At 57.9% G+C, this 15037-nt stretch overlaps 7 protein-coding genes across 7 annotated transcripts; 4 read left to right on the top strand and 3 right to left on the bottom strand.

Annotated features, from left to right (window-relative positions):
* Positions 1-1114: 1114 nt before the first annotated feature.
* J7T54_007159 (bacterial alpha-L-rhamnosidase domain-containing protein) lies at positions 1115-3131 on the top strand (the record flags this gene model as incomplete). Its single annotated transcript, XM_051510836.1, has 4 exons — positions 1115-1136; positions 1205-1990; positions 2044-2251; positions 2300-3131. 4 exons carry the CDS (start codon positions 1115-1117, stop codon positions 3129-3131), a joined length of 1848 nt encoding a protein of 615 aa, XP_051366372.1.
* Positions 3132-3230: 99 nt separating this feature from the next.
* On the bottom strand, positions 3231-4978 carry J7T54_007160 (uncharacterized protein; the record flags this gene model as incomplete). Its single annotated transcript, XM_051510837.1, has 2 exons — positions 3231-4721; positions 4775-4978. The coding sequence occupies 2 exons, from the start codon at positions 4976-4978 to the stop codon at positions 3231-3233; spliced, it is 1695 nt and encodes a 564-aa protein (XP_051366373.1).
* Positions 4979-6116: 1138 nt separating this feature from the next.
* Positions 6117-7438, top strand: J7T54_007161 (uncharacterized protein; the record flags this gene model as incomplete). The annotated part of the gene is made up of 2 exons (XM_051510839.1): positions 6117-6269; positions 6383-7438. 2 exons carry the CDS (start codon positions 6117-6119, stop codon positions 7436-7438), a joined length of 1209 nt encoding a protein of 402 aa, XP_051366374.1.
* A 115-nt stretch (positions 7439-7553) lies between these two features.
* Positions 7554-10189, bottom strand: J7T54_007162 (uncharacterized protein; the record flags this gene model as incomplete). Its single annotated transcript, XM_051510840.1, has 4 exons — positions 7554-9383; positions 9532-9564; positions 9648-10011; positions 10071-10189. The coding sequence occupies 4 exons, from the start codon at positions 10187-10189 to the stop codon at positions 7554-7556; spliced, it is 2346 nt and encodes a 781-aa protein (XP_051366375.1).
* Positions 10190-11354: 1165 nt separating this feature from the next.
* On the bottom strand, positions 11355-12428 carry J7T54_007163 (uncharacterized protein; the record flags this gene model as incomplete). The annotated part of the gene is made up of 1 exon (XM_051510841.1): positions 11355-12428. The coding sequence occupies one exon, from the start codon at positions 12426-12428 to the stop codon at positions 11355-11357; it is 1074 nt and encodes a 357-aa protein (XP_051366376.1).
* A 534-nt stretch (positions 12429-12962) lies between these two features.
* Positions 12963-14210, top strand: J7T54_007164 (uncharacterized protein; the record flags this gene model as incomplete). Its single annotated transcript, XM_051510842.1, has 1 exon — positions 12963-14210. The coding sequence occupies one exon, from the start codon at positions 12963-12965 to the stop codon at positions 14208-14210; it is 1248 nt and encodes a 415-aa protein (XP_051366377.1).
* Positions 14211-14610: 400 nt separating this feature from the next.
* Positions 14611-14921, top strand: J7T54_007165 (uncharacterized protein; the record flags this gene model as incomplete). Its single annotated transcript, XM_051510843.1, has 2 exons — positions 14611-14728; positions 14785-14921. 2 exons carry the CDS (start codon positions 14611-14613, stop codon positions 14919-14921), a joined length of 255 nt encoding a protein of 84 aa, XP_051366378.1.
* Between the last annotated feature and the right edge of the window lie 116 nt (positions 14922-15037).

Below are 15037 nucleotides of genomic sequence, written 5' to 3' on the forward strand. Positions count from 1 at the left end.
TGACACTGAGAATGTGTATGCATCCCCTTTATATATTGCGTCGATTGTCATCACCGTGACCCCACTGGCAGTCCTCATTGTTGCTGGATGCTGAGGATCACAATGGAAGTCCAATTTAGCCATAATGCCCATCACAGACTCACACACACGACGAATTTGGGCCGAGCTCAAGAGTCAAGTGACGTATGCAGAGCTACATGTAGACCCCGTAGACCCCCTGTGCCCCAAGACTTGGATGAATTGAACCAATAAATGGCCGTAGATGTCCGTCGCCATTCCGCTTTAGGTCGGTCTGCGCATCTCCATATCTGACCCCCCGATGCCGAGTGCCGTGAGTCCGTGTCCATGGCCCGTCGCACCTTCTTTCCTACACTACGACAGGCTGCAGCAACTATCTCCTGCGATTCGACTCATCGCAAGTACCCATGTTCATGCCAGCTGCTCATACTGGCCGCTATTCGCCTGTGTAGATAGTTGAATTTGTCAGAGACTCCAGCATAGCCCCATGGACTGCAGGCTGTAGCTCCCTCTTCACCCGATCGCGGTCCTTGCCAAGGCTGTCATGAGCGGGGAGAGGGCGCACATTTCTCTGCACAGAAGGGCAGGAAATGACGAATGAAGTCTCTGAATAATTTCAAATGGCAGAGTCTAAGAAGTCGGCCTTCAATAGCGCGACCTCCGAATTCTCACCAGCGATATCCCAGTCGAGCAACAATGCGGGGATTGCAAGACGCTGATCCTGCACTGTATAGATTGGCTCGATCCCAGCAGGACCATCACGGAAACGTTGTACCCCGCGTCAGCCTACGAACTATTGCGCGACCATGGGGTCGCCTGAACGGCTCAACTCTTTACTCGGCTTGGTGGAGTGCTACAGGCCCAGAGATGGAGTCTGGACCTGGGAGTTGGTAAGATCTTCTCGGGTTATCATCAAGGCCAGGAACCGAGTACACTGCGTCCATATATAGTCAAGGCCTGTATGATAACTTTCGGGTCTCTGCATGTACGGTCATTTCACGCACAAAGCGTCCAGTCATGCTCACTTCATTGCCCAATCGGGGCGTATGGGTGCTGGGCTCGTTTCTCCCACACGTTCTGGGCGAGTGCTGGCGAAATGGTCCCTGTGATGGACCAAGGTCAGTATCTTTCCCAGGTCCGTGGGACAAGTACAACTTTGCCCCCCCAACGCGCTTTGTCACACCAGTCAACGTAGTATCCTTCCCCGACGGAGAGTTTGTGTCCGCATACGACGAGAATGCGAAATGGACGCTGAATAGCGAGACTCCCGAGATCGTTCTCGACTTTGGCTGTGAAGTGGGCGGCATTATCTCTCTCGACTATGACCAGCTTGGGGAGGGCCCCTCAGCCTTGGCTCTCGCTTTCACGGAAGCCAAGAACTACATCAGTCACGAGTCGGACAGCTCAAACGGCAGCCCAGAGTACCCAGATCTGCACCTGAAGCACAAGATCAACTCGACTGGTCCTGGGACGTACACGATGCCAGATGCCAGTCTCCGGGGTGGCTTCAGATACCTGACACTGTACCAAGAAGAAGACGGTGCGGCGCCATTGCATATTCGCAACGTTCGACTTGAGATCAGCTTCCAGCCTACTTGGCCGGACATGCGCGCGTACCAGGGTTATTTCTATTCGGAAGACGAGCTTCTCAACAGGATCTGGTACAGCGGTGCCTACACCCTGCAGACAAATTCCGTGCCCAGCAACACCGGGCGAGTGGACGTCGGCACCATCGAAGAAGGATGGAAGAACGACGCATTCGTCGGCCCCGGCGGCACGGTGCTTCTGGACGGCGCCAAACGTGATCGATGGGTTTGGATTGGCGATATGGGAACCGCCGTCCCCAGCGCGTTTGTCAGCACGGGCGACATGGCGAGCACGCGGAACGCCCTGCAGGTCATGTTTGACAATTTGAGAGACGACGACGTTCTGCCCAAGGCAGGTCCTCCCTACCTGGCTTACAATAGTGACAGTGAGCTCCCTGCTGTGGGCCAGAATCTTTGCAAGTGCTGACGGCGGTGACAGCCTACCACATGTGGACTATGATTGGAGTCTACAACTACGTGCTATACACAGATGACATTGACTGGCTGAAGCCAATCTGGCCCAAGTATATCAGAGCCCTCAACTATGCACGCGGGCTCGTGAATGACAAGGGCATCGTCAGCGTCAAGGGTACAGCTGACTGGGCTCGGTGGCTGTACTCAAGCGAGCGCTCGTCTGCCAGCGTGCTGTAAGTTTTGCCTTGACATACCTGCTCAACCATGCTGATGGTTAAAAGCCTATATCGAGCTCTCCAGACGGGTGCCGAGATTGGCACATGGTATCCAGACCTTCCTGATGCCTCCTCGCTAGCTGAACAGTGGACAAAAGAAGCAGAAACTCTCAGAGAAGCTATCATGGCCGAGCTTTGGGACGAGACGACGGGAGCCTTCCGGGAGAGCCCTGACGACGTCTCTCTATTCCCACAGGACGCCAACAGCATGTCCCTTGCCTTTGATGTGCTCGAGAGAGGGAGCGAGGAAGCCGAGCGCGTTTCCTCGTATCTCGAGTCGAACTGGACACCTATCGGCCCCGAAGTTCCCGAACTACTGGGAAACATCTCCCCGTTTATCACGAGCATCGAGATATTTGGACACTTCCGAGCTGGTCACCCTGAGCGTGCCGTGCAGCTCATGCGCGACGCATGGGGTTGGTACATTAACCACCCAAACGGCACGGGCTCTACTGTCGCAGAAGGCTACCGCGTCAATGGGACATGGGGCTACCGGATTGATCGAGGATACAAGGACGAGACGTACATGTCCCACGCGCACTGCTGGAGCAGCGGGCCCACGTCTTCTTTGACGGAGCGCCTTGTTGGTCTTCAGGTGACGGCGCCCGCCGGAGAGGAGTGGCAATTTATCCCTGAGACCGGGGTCCACGGACTGGGTGAGGCTGAGGCAGGTTTCACTACAAAATTGGGCAAGTTCTCAGCGAGCTTCAAGGTGGATGGGAATCGTGTGCATATCAAGTGGGATACTCCCGAGGAAACTCGAGGCTGGTTGTCGCTGCCAGGGAAGAGTGGTCGGTGGATTGATGGAGGGAAGGGGTCCAAGACAATTTGCTTGTGAGAAATAAAGTACGCATTGATATTTCGCTTCGACTCTTGCATAGCAGTGACTCTAGTGCATGTTTTAAACAGGAATCGCAGGCCATTGTAAGCTTGCGGTTTATGACCAAACCTTCTCCCACGTCCGCCTCATGAGAGGCAGCTCGGCCAGCCTGGCCTTCTCATTCTCTTCAATGCCACCCTCCTCCCAGTGTCGGCATTCGGCGTCCACCTCAGCCTTTCCACTCCACAGGTCAGCCTCCTTGGGACCGATCCACAGCTTGCGGCCCTCCCTCCAGTACTTGAGACAGCCGACAGCCGTGACCAGAGCGGTGAAGGCGACCGCAAAGTAGCGGGTGATGAAGCCGCGGACGGTGAAGGGCGAAAACACATCAAAGCCAACAAAGATGATCATGAGGGTGACCAGCAACAGGGCCCAGTAGGCAGTCCAGGGGGTGTAGGGCGCAATGTAGGGCAGCATGTCGTTGGTGAGGCCCTGTGCCTTGCGGGAGCGGAACCAGCAAATGTAGGTGATGAGCATGAGGAAGAAAGTCATGATCAGAGCCGTGGTGGTCAAGTCGACGAACCAGAAGAAGACTTCGACAGAGGAGTTGGAGCTGACCATGAAGGTGACGCAAGTGATGAGAGACACGGCCGCCACGCAGTAGATGGGGATACCGCTCTTTGTGCACTTGAGGAGGAACTTGGGGGCTTGGCCCTCTCGGGCGAGGCCGTAGAGGGTACGCGAGGCGGAGTAGAGGTAGGCGTTACCGCACGACCAGCCAGACAGCAGGATGAAGCCGTTGATGACGTGGGAGTAGCCGGTGATGCCCAAGTTCTCGATGCCAATGACCCAGGGGGAAGCGGCGGTGCCGGACTCGCCAGTCAGGCGCTCCTCCTTGGACGAGCAGATGATGCCGACGGCCAAGACACCGATGACATAGAAGCCGACGATGCGCCAGAAGACGAGGTTGGCAACGCGGGGGATGGTGCGACGAGGGTTCTGGATCTCACCGGCCGCGAGAGCGATCATGTCGGGTCCGGCAATGGTGAAGGCAGCGTAGATGGCGACGGACCAGAAACCCAGGAAGCGCCCAGTCGACCCCTCGGCGTAGTACGAGTTCATGGCACCAGAGTCCCAGTTGCGGAAGCCATAGGCGTCGCCCTTGGGGTTGCCGCCCGCCATGGTAATGATGGTGGTCAGGACAAGCATGACGAGCAGGATGATCTTGGTGGAGGCCATGACGAACTCGGCCTCGCCGAACCACTTGACGGCCACGACATTGAGAAAGATGCAGACGCCCATGGCCATGCCGATCCACGCGGCCGGATTGGTGTCCTGGTCCCAGTATTGCATGACGGTCGACACAGCGCTGTACTCGACGCAGATGAGCATCGTCCCGGCGAAGAAGTACGTCCAACCCATGGCAAGACCAATGGCAGGGCCACAGACGCGCGAGGCGATTTCGAAGATGGATCCACGGATGGGCAGGTAGGCACACATTTCAGCGACGCAGAGGAACAGAGGCCAGACGAAGAAGAGGCCCCAGAAGCCGTAGCCCAGGATGAGCGAGAGGGGACCGACTTTGGCGAGGACGGTGCCGACGCCAACCTGTCGCAGTCAGTATGAGAGCGTCTACGTCTGCTCGGGGGAGTGCTGCGTACCCAGAGGCCGACACCGATGGAGCCACCGATGACCATGAGCTGGACATGTCGAGGCTTCAGACCGCGGTGCGTAGAGCCGTACTGCTCCTCGATGGCATTTTGGGGCTGCTTGAGGTCGCCGTCCACCTGCGACGTCGGGCGCGCACTCTCGACGCGAGCGATGTCGTTGGGGCCCTGGGGCACCTTGGCTTCTGTTGTCGTCATGGTCGACAGAGGGACGATGACGAGGCGTGGGAGGGAGGACTTAAAGTTTGAGACTGCCGTTGGAGGGCGAAATCGGTTCCTGAAGAGGCGTCGTTCCCCTGGCTCTTATACAGATATGTCAAGCAGCACCATGTTCCCAAGTGTCCCTCAGCTGAGTCGCGGCCATGGCGTCTTATCAGCGGGTCGACGCCAGGATTCAGGAACCCACAACCTAATGTGAATGAGAACTCCAAGCCATCCATGTCCGTTAGCGGAGCCCTGCTGCACTGGGGAAGCGCCAGATAACGCATGGAAGTGTTCCATGGCAGATCTGTGGGGTATTGGGGTGTTACGTACAAGCAACGCCAGGGAGGAGACAGCCTGCAATATTCGACTCAGCGCCCCGAAGGGTATCCGAGGGTTCTACTCATTGGCTGCCACGCTGATAAACTATCTCGTTTAAGCGTATTCCATGCCCGGTGGCGTAGGGGAGCAGTCGCCCAAGAGCCGGCCGTGGACCGGTAGTGGGAGGTGTATGTGGAGTCGCTGACCGGCAGAGGTGGCCGGTTTTGTGTGGTGGATGTTGGCGATACCGGCCCTGACGTCCTGACCGGCTCCTCGTCGTGCTCGGACAGGATGCTCCCTTACCAAAGCCACGGCAGAATAGCGATAAGCTCGGTGACGGACCGAGAACAGAGCACAGCGCGCACGAGTCGTGCTCCCCCCCCCGGTTGCGGGCCTCGCCAGACCGACCGGCTCTACCGGCAGCCTCAGGTAGGCGTCGATAACCGTGGAGGCTCTGTCGACTGCACCCTTCCTATGTAGCCAGGAATCAACCGGGAATTCGAGACCTGATGGATGGATCTGGCCGGAGTCGGATGAAGGGACGCGCGACTCAATCCCCGGTTACTCCACGCAAATACAGTGGAGATTGTTATGTTCAATTGTTCAATTGAGCGTTGAATTGACACAAACCCTATCCATGACTCTTTATCAAAGTTAGGCCTATATTGACGTTCAAGCTAGGACCGGTTTGCAGTCCACGTTATCTTTCTTGGGCCTGCCTGTCAACGCAGCCTCTGGAAGTCCCTATCGCAAATCCTCTCAGTGGCCTCTTCTCCCGGCCCCTACCCCAACAAGCCCTTGGCCGTCCGTGATCATGTACTTGCTCAGTATTCCAACCCTGCTGGCATCAGCATGCCTACTCCCATCGTTGGCATATGCCCACGGCCATGCGCACGCTCACGCAGACACCCTGGACGCGGACAAGATTGCCTATCTCGAGCAGCTTCACGCCAAATGGGGCACAGATGTACGTCGACTCCCCGGCGAGGCCGAAAAGTTCCACGTTTCCCCAGCTTTCAGTCTTGAGTCTCTTGACTCGTGAATCGCGCCGTTGCTAACGCAGTGACATGTGCTTTGCAGTGGTCCTTCTCCGGCATCTCGACTTTTGCCCATCTACCACACTTCAAGTGTCTCACACAGCCGGACGAGGACTTTGACATTGGCATCATCGGTGCGCCCTTTGATACCGCCGTCAGCTACCGACCTGGCGCGCGCTTCGGTCCCAGATCCATCCGTGCCAACTCGGCTCGCCAAATTTCCTTTCGCAGCTTCAATGCGCGGGCTGGCATCAACCCTTACACTTCGTGGGCGCGCATCGTGGACTGTGGGGACATTCCCGCCTCGCCCTTTGACAATGCCCTCGCTCTCCACCAGATGAGCGAGGCGTACATTGAGCTCGGCAAGAGGAACGCTCCCAACCCATCAGACGGGTACAGGGGCAAGTCGCGTCTCTTGAGTCTGGGAGGCGACCACAGCATTGCCTTGCCTGCGCTCAGGGCGCTTAAAGAACGCTATGGCCAGCCCATCTCGGTACTGCACTTTGACGCCCATCTCGACACCTGGCACCCAGCCAAGTACCCTTCTGCCTGGATCGACGACGACGTCGAGTTTGCGCAGAGCTACTTCAACCACGGCAGCGTCTTTTGGCTGGCTGGCGCAGAGGGCCTCATCGCCAACGGTTCGTCTGTCCATGCTGGCCTGCGCACCCGTCTGTCGGGTGGTGACTGGGCTGACTACGAGGAGGACACCCAGCAGGGCTGGTATCGCATTCCAGCCGACGACATTGACGACATTGGCGTCCAGACTGTCATTGACCGCATCATGGGCAAGCTCGGTACGGAGAGACCCGTGTACTTGTCCATTGACATTGATGTCATTGACCCGGGCATGGCGCCTGCCACTGGCACCCCGGAGCCTGGAGGCTGGACGACGCGCGAGATGATCCGCATCATCCGTGGGCTGGAGGGTCTGAACCTTGTCGGTGCGGATATTGTGGAAGTCAGCCCTCCATACGATGACCGCGTCGAAGGTACGGCGCTGGCGGCTGCCCAGCTTGGCTACGAGCTGATCACCAGCATGGTCAAGAGGGGCTTGGAAGAGAAGAAGGACAAGACAGATGCGAAGGATGAGCTATAGACTGTACAGTACTGGAAGCGGTCGTGGCGAAACGTGGGAATGAAAAGACGATGTTATGAGCACGCAATCGCTGGGCTGAATTGAGTATCGACGAACGAATCAAGTAACTAAACCCTCAGAACATCCCCGTCCACCCGTCCGGCCCACGCCCATCTCCCTCCACAGGCGCGTGCCCCAGGTCAATGTCGAATCCATACCCTTGGCCGAGCATATCAGACAATCCCCCCAGCGTCGCCACACCGCTCGATCCCCAGTCCGCCGGCGTCCCGAAAGCACCAGCATTGTTCACAGACGGCATCGCCAGGGGCGTCGTCGCCTTGGGACCAGCAACACCACCCCAGCCGCCCGAGGCAGCGTTCCCCGTGAGCGACGGGATCCCCAGCGACGGATCAAACGCCTTGTCGTCCCCCACGCTGCCGCCGTTGACGTGCTTCGACGTCACGCCCGAGCCTTGCCACTCCATCTGCCACTTTTTGAACATTTCGTAGTCGGATTCGCGAGAAGCGGGCTCCTGCGGGTTGTCTGGGACGTCCATACGGGCAATGGCGTGCTCAAACGCCTCGATGAGGGAGGCGTCGAAGCGCGCAGAAGCACCCCACGCAGCCATGTTCTTCAGCATGGCGATCCCCTCATATAGCGGTTGGCGCAGTCGCTCGGTGGCGTCCTGCTGCTGCTTCTCGATGAACTGGGAGAGTATGACGAGCAGCGCGACGCGGAGACCGCTGAACTCAGTGTAGGACGCCCGCGCGAGACCAACTGTGTTCTGCAGGAGACGGCAGAGGTCAACGATGGACAGGGCGGCGTCCACGCAGTCGGTGATCATGATGGAGCGCCGTCGCGCGTTTAGTGACACGGAGCGTGGGCTGGGCTCGCCAACCTCGCTGCTGGCAGGCTCCACGGAAGGCCGTCCCTTGGAAGAGGACCGGGGTCCCATGGAGTTGTTGTTGAGGGGCGTGATGAAGATGCGGCCGGCGTACATGCGCAAAACGCAAAACTCGAGACGCACGTGGACTGCTGCGCGGGACACGGCGCCGTCCATGGCAGGGTTCTGCGAACATACCTCGCTGGGTAGGGTTTGCCACCACCTGTGCAGCTCGTCCTTGATGTCGACCAGCCGTGCGAGCGCGCAGAATGTGGTTTGCCGATCGGCAGCCTTGAATAGGGAGATCTCATGCCTGACCCTGCCGATGAAACCGCAGAGATGAATTGAGGCGTGGAACTGTGCTGTGTTTTGAGGGGGCGAGCCTGGCCAGATGTCTTGCCTGTGGACTGGGTACGACGCGTCAATCTCGCCGTCCAGCACCGACACGGGTCTCCCGTGAAATGTGCCGACCCTTCTCTCCAGGGCGTACAGCGTCCACCAGACGCGGTTCCTCGTCTCGCGAATGACCAGCTCCAGACCTTCGCCCGGGTAATTGCGATGCATGCCGTTTTGGATGGCAAGTTTCATTGCGAGGTTGATATAGGTCCACGCCAGGCCCGACGGATCGAGAGGAAGCGTGTACAGCCCGATAAGGAGACATGCCTGGGTGCTCTCGAGCGAGGCGATGGCGATCACGTCGGGTAGTAGCTTGCAGGCTTGCTGGTAGAACTTGATGCCAATCGCGTCTTCCGAGAATGACGCGTTGTTGTTGGTCTTGCCGCCTAGAGAGTCCAGGTAGACGTACTGCGTGCCCACCGCGAGGACCATGTAGATGATTGCCAGCGTTGGCACGTCACGGCGTGACAGTGATGCCGGATTCTCGTAGACAACGTCCATCTTGCGATTGAGCCAGGTCCTGTCGACGAAGAAGTAGTCGCCCTCGGCGTGGCAGAAGAAGGCTCGGGTGAGAACGTCGGCGATTTGGCGAGGAGGTAACGAGGACGACAGGCCTGATGCATCGGGGGGCGCTTGAAGCTCATCGAAGCGGTAGAATTCTTTGATCTTGGGGGCGTCGGGGGCGTCCTGTGTATTGCGGTCAGAGTAAATCCAGTGAGGAGAGTGCACTGCTTCCTACGGTTCTGTGAGGGCCAGTGGCTTCTATCCACTGCTTGATCCTGCCTCTGTCAGCGCTTGGGGCCAAGTCCACTGAAGGCAATTTCTCACCTCATACTGAAATTCCAATGAGAAAATTCTCCAGAGTAGTCTATACACGTCTCAGTCAGCTGGATCGTACCCGGTCTGGGATGAGCATCTCTCACGTGTGGCATTGTTCTCCAACGGTTGTACCGTAATCTCATCGAGCTTGACGTCCCCTGAGCTGTTGGACTTGACCTCTGCATCCTCCTCGGGCGGCATCTGATCGAGCCTCTTCTTCTCGACCGAGTCGGCCAGATGCTGGAGCGTGTCCCCATCGAGCTTCACGTTGCCCACAAAGTGCGTCAGCAGGCGCTCCATGTTGGCCATGCGCTTCGTCATCTCCGCGACATCCTCGTCCGCGCCTTGCCGTGCGCTCGTGCCCCCATTCTCCGACGCGCCCGCCCTGGCCCGCGCCGTCGACTTGGTAAAGGCACATCGTCGCTGGAGGTGCACGCACCTTCGGCAGGGCAGGCCGCCTTCGCACTTTTCCTTGACCTTGCGGCACCCGTCGCACCTGTCACAGCCCACTGTCAGCTCGAGGACAAATGCCAGGGAAGCATTGACGAGACTCACGCGCGCGCTGCCCGCTGACGGGTCAGGTTCGGTCCACTGCGCGGGGCCGACGGCTGCTGCTGAGAGTTGGCCTCGGATATGTCGCCGCTGTAGTTGGGGGGTAGCTCCTGAGGGTCCATGGCAGGGAATGATCTGGCGTAAGTGAGGTTCGAGCTGGGGCTTGACAGTCGGTCAATTACGCACGATGCGCTGCTGGTTCATCCGAGAAAGAACGTCAACTGAATGGAGAGTCGAGGCCCAAGCCGCAATCGGCGACACACATGTTGAAGATCCACTGATATCAAAATGCGGGTGGGAATTGGAGACAAGGGGCCCACCACCTAGTGCACCCATCCCTCCTCATCATCGCCTGCCAAAGAGAGATAGACACCAATGGCATTGGCTCCTGCGGTTTTAGTTCTTCTCACATCAATTGCTGCGAGTCAAGTAAGTTCGACAGGACTGGCCCGCTTTGCTAGTTCGGTGTGCAGCAGTGGATGTAGGCGGCCCCCGGTACGCACTCCCCCATAGTTATGTTCCAAGACATCCATGTTATTTCAGTACCTTATACACTCATCAGGACTCCAGGAGGAAGACATCTAGGGAGCAGGTAGAACGGACAATCCTTCTATATGAATATGAAGAAGGTCGTGGCCTTTGATGGCTCTGCAAACGATTCTAATTTAGGCTGCACTATGCGTCAAGGACTGAGCACAGAAAGAGGCCACTCCCCATCAAGTCACACCCAAAACTCGCGAGTATCTGGCCCAACATGTTTGGTTGGCTCCTCGTCATGTCTCTGCGATTGATCCTTCTGCCGGGTCTCATGCTGTCCTAACGCTTCTAGACGGCCATCACGTTCTTCTTGACTACCGGGTAGAGCCAGCGCGAACAGCGCGTCTGGAAGGCATGCAGTAGGGGGGAGCTGTGGCTGGCACATTGTCGTCAGGGCCGTGGAAGATGATGGCCGTCCCTGCGAGGACGGGCTCTGCACTTGCGACGTGATAAGCTTCCGGTCCGCGTTTCTGTGCAGGAAACGACGCTCCAACCTCATAGGATGTCTGCACTCATGACGTTGTCGTCGAATTCGTTGTCCCGAAATGCCACGAGAGGCGACGTTTTGCGTAGCCTATGCCAAAGGCCGCTATGGTGATGGTGCTCAAAGGCAATGGCAACATGTGTCGGGACAGTCATCTTGGCTCTGTCGTGGAACGTCCTTGTGGCATTTCAAGGCAGAATGCTCATGGAAGAGCAACGGACGCTTTCGGATCTCTAGTCCTGTGCGGTAGTATCATGACCGAGTAATCAGAGCACCGAGTGCAGCTTGTATTGGAAGTTGACGGTGCCAGTCTGCACGCCCACGCTGTTGACCATCTTCAGCTCATGGAACGCCTTGAGAGCCTCCCTCTCGCCCGACGAGCCTATGCGGAGCTGCTCCAGCAGGTGAGCCAGGACAGCGTAGAGGATGCTGTAGTTGCCATCGCCAACCTTGACGGCCAACCCCAATGCGCCCCTGGCACCGAGGCGTCTCGTTTCCTCTGATTCCTTGACGCCGATGGCATAACATGCATCAGCGCCCAGTTTCCCGATGAGCCGCCCCTCAAAAGCCTCCATTAGCATCGTGCAGAATCGACCATCGCCGCCCACCTGTTCAGGATGTCGAGCCATAGCGTCGTATATCCGCCCCATCCATCTCTCACGCTCCGTGGTCGCTGCATCCCTCCCCAGGTCGCTTGATGCTTTCGCGAATAACGCATAGCTGTGGCTCAAAGAGATGAGCGGGTAGGCTGGTGCTGGCATGTTGCAACCGTCGATGCCCCATATGATCTCGCTGGGCGGCAACCTGGCGACCTCTTCGACGGCTCTCTTGACGCGCTGCTGGATGGGATGGTCGTGTAGATGGTAGTCTGTCAGTGGCGCGCCCAGGGCTTTCGCTCCCGCCAGCATGCCAGCATGTTTCCCTGAGCAGCAGTTGTAGACCGCCGTGGGCGTGACCCCGTCCCTCCACCAGCCCTCCGTCACTTGGGGCGTGATGGACGGCTGGCCACCGCAGCGCAAGTCGTCTTCCGTGGCGCCGACCTTGACAAGCATCTGGCGAGCCCGCTGGACGTGGCGCTCCTCGCTGCTATGCGACGCGCACATGAGAGCGAGGTCCACACTGTCAAAACTAGACTGGTCAGCGCCACCCGTCTCGACCACAGCCAGGGCCTGCATCGGTTTGGCCGCCGATCTGATCAGCGTGATGCGGTGGGGATTGCCGACGTAGAAGAGTAGACGGCCGTCCGCGTCTGTCACGGCTGCGTGGATCTCGTGCGTGTTCTCGACGACGCCGCCGCGGTCTGTGACGACCAGGTTGTCGCCATATGTAGTTCTCGTCATGGTGGCGGGTTCAAATCTCAGCCCAGGCGTGCAATCGTGGCTCGGGACTCCGTTAGGGGTTCCAGAAAGACAGAAGAAACTCTGGCGACCGTTGTACCACGTGAAGGATACGGTCGCAACATGCACGGAAGTGTCGCATCTTCTCACGGGCATCGTAAAAATCAAGAGGGCGCCCCAACGGGAAGGTGGATCGGGACCTTTGTCGAGGTAAAGGGCGCTATTGACGCCCACGCGGTACGCATACTGAAGGACGCTGCCATTGTAATGATGGAAAGCAATTTGATATGCCTAAATAATGTTGATATGAAAGTTGCGAGCACCATGCCAGAGCCGTGTCAGGTAGGGTGAGGCAAAGTGGGATGGTTGGAGTGTGGCACCACCAAATTGATGAAACTCCAAAAACGCGTCGCCCACGCGCCTGCACCACTGCCACCAGCACCACCACATCTACAAGCCACACACTCCAATGCATCGGCTCTTCTAGCCTCCTGTGAACCAGCAGCCAGCCGGTCTGCTTGCTCCCCGACTGCCGTCATGTCTCGACGTCGCACGCCCCGCGATTCGAACGCCTCGACCGTTTTCACCGACATCGAGACCGAAGATCCGATCCCCAGCTTCTTCAACCACAGCTTCTCGACCTACCGCGTGTCACCTCTCCATGTCGGCGACGAGCCCTTGACAGAAGCACGACTCGGCGCACTGTCGCGACGCTTGCGGGACGTCCTCGTCGGCGACGTTGTGCGTGGTGTCCACATTGGACTCGAATCGAGCGCGACGGCAGCAGGAGCTCAGGTTGGCGTGCTCAAGGCCGTCCGAGTGCGTCTGTTCCGCGCCGAAGATGTCTTTGGCACGGGCGTCCAGGACAGCGAGGACGTAGGCAGTGCATGGGCTGCCCTGTCGGACGAGCAGAAGCGAGGTTTGTGGATCAGCGTCCAGTACGAGAATACAAGCTATCATGCACTCCTGCTCCCAACCATCCAACAACAGGACAAGGCTACACCCCAGGCATGGCAGATGCAGCCCGGCAACAGCAGATTGAGAGGAAAACAGAGCGCGTCCAGAGACGACATCTTCCTTCACCTCCCACTCATGCTCTTCCGAATGCCTCTCGCACTGAGGAACATTATCAGCGACTGGCTGTCTACAACCTTTGACTGCCGCGTGAGCAAGCTGGCGCTTGGGACGCGAACCCTGGTGACCGTCTGGGAAGAATGGATCGACGCGATTGGGATTGCGGCCCGAGGCTCGGACTTTGTCATAACGCTTGCCTTCAACGCGCCCTTGGCAGATCCGTCGAGAGCAGCAGACAACGACGACGAGGAAGACGAGGGTCCGCAGTCGTACAAGTCAGGTCTGCGGTCCATCGACATTACAATGCAGCCACAAGATCTGCGTCGCTTCGTGCGCGCGGGCAAGGCCATCGCAGAGCCACGAGCGAAGACAGGTGCTTCCTGGGAGACCGATCATCGCGAACGTCGCAGACTGGCGGGCAACGACTCTGACAATGGTTGGGCATGGCTCTTGTCGGGTCAAGCGACCGAGCAGCAGCCATTCACTAATGCTCTTGCACGGTATCTGGATCACCACCTTGCGCTGAACCTGTTCCATCCCAGCGTGCGTGTTGTGCAGATTGCCGCCAACGGCTATGTCTTGGCGTCGAGTCGCTTGAAGATTGTCAGCAAGGACGCGCCGAACAGCAGCCTGTCCAAGGCGACGTGGATGTTTATCACGACCATTGGACAGCGCATCAGCGGCGAGGCGCTTCCGGCGATATTTACGTGAGCAGCGAACCAACCTCCCAAGCACTACCAGGCTATCGCGTATCTCACGTCTTTTCCCCGCATATACTATTTGCGCTGCGATTGAGGCTTGAGCTGTAGCCACACACACCCCTGCTCTGGAGCATCCAACTTCCTACTCCACAGCCGCCAACTTTACGGGGCTTATTGCATCATAGGGGACCCTGGGCGTGGGAGCCAAGGGTCCTGTGCATCTCGATCGGCAGCATTCTGGCGCGGCAGATATCATACAGGTTTAGCAGCTCAGGGATGACGCAAGGCTGATGACCGTTCAGTATAAGAAGTGGACGAGAAGCAAGACGATCGCGCTCATCAACCACCTTCAGAACAACAACAAATCACCAGCAATTTATTCGTCTATCCATCTCCGTCAACACATTACAATGTCTTCATCTGCAGGCGCCCGTTCCGTCATGTCCAACGACATGCAGGAGCTCGGACAGGGCAAGGAAGACGTCTCCAACGCCATCCGGGGCCACAAGGCGAACCTGTCCAACCCCAGTATGCACTTTACCATGAGTCTGTTCGATGAGGTGTGATACTGACTGGCAGCGCAGACACCAGCGACGAGAGCAAGAAGCACAGTGAGGAGGAGATTGCGCGCCTCGGAGGAGAGGCCGGCCACCTTGGCGGGGAAGACCAGCCCAAGAGCAAGAGTGCGGCCAACAACCTGGAGGGCAGCCGTGTGGCTTAAGAGTCGTGATCGGATACCCAATGATGACATGATTTTCGGACTGCATTTTTCGGTCGCTGTACACTATGATGTATGTTCGTCGTGCAGGTTCCTGAGCATTGCCAATGTGAACGTTT

This window comes from Emericellopsis cladophorae, assembly GCF_022114955.1.
Source record: "Emericellopsis cladophorae strain MUM 19.33 chromosome Unknown NODE_2_length_1295279_cov_118_880017, whole genome shotgun sequence".
In the NCBI taxonomy this organism is placed as follows: domain Eukaryota; kingdom Fungi; phylum Ascomycota; class Sordariomycetes; order Hypocreales; family Bionectriaceae; genus Emericellopsis; species Emericellopsis cladophorae.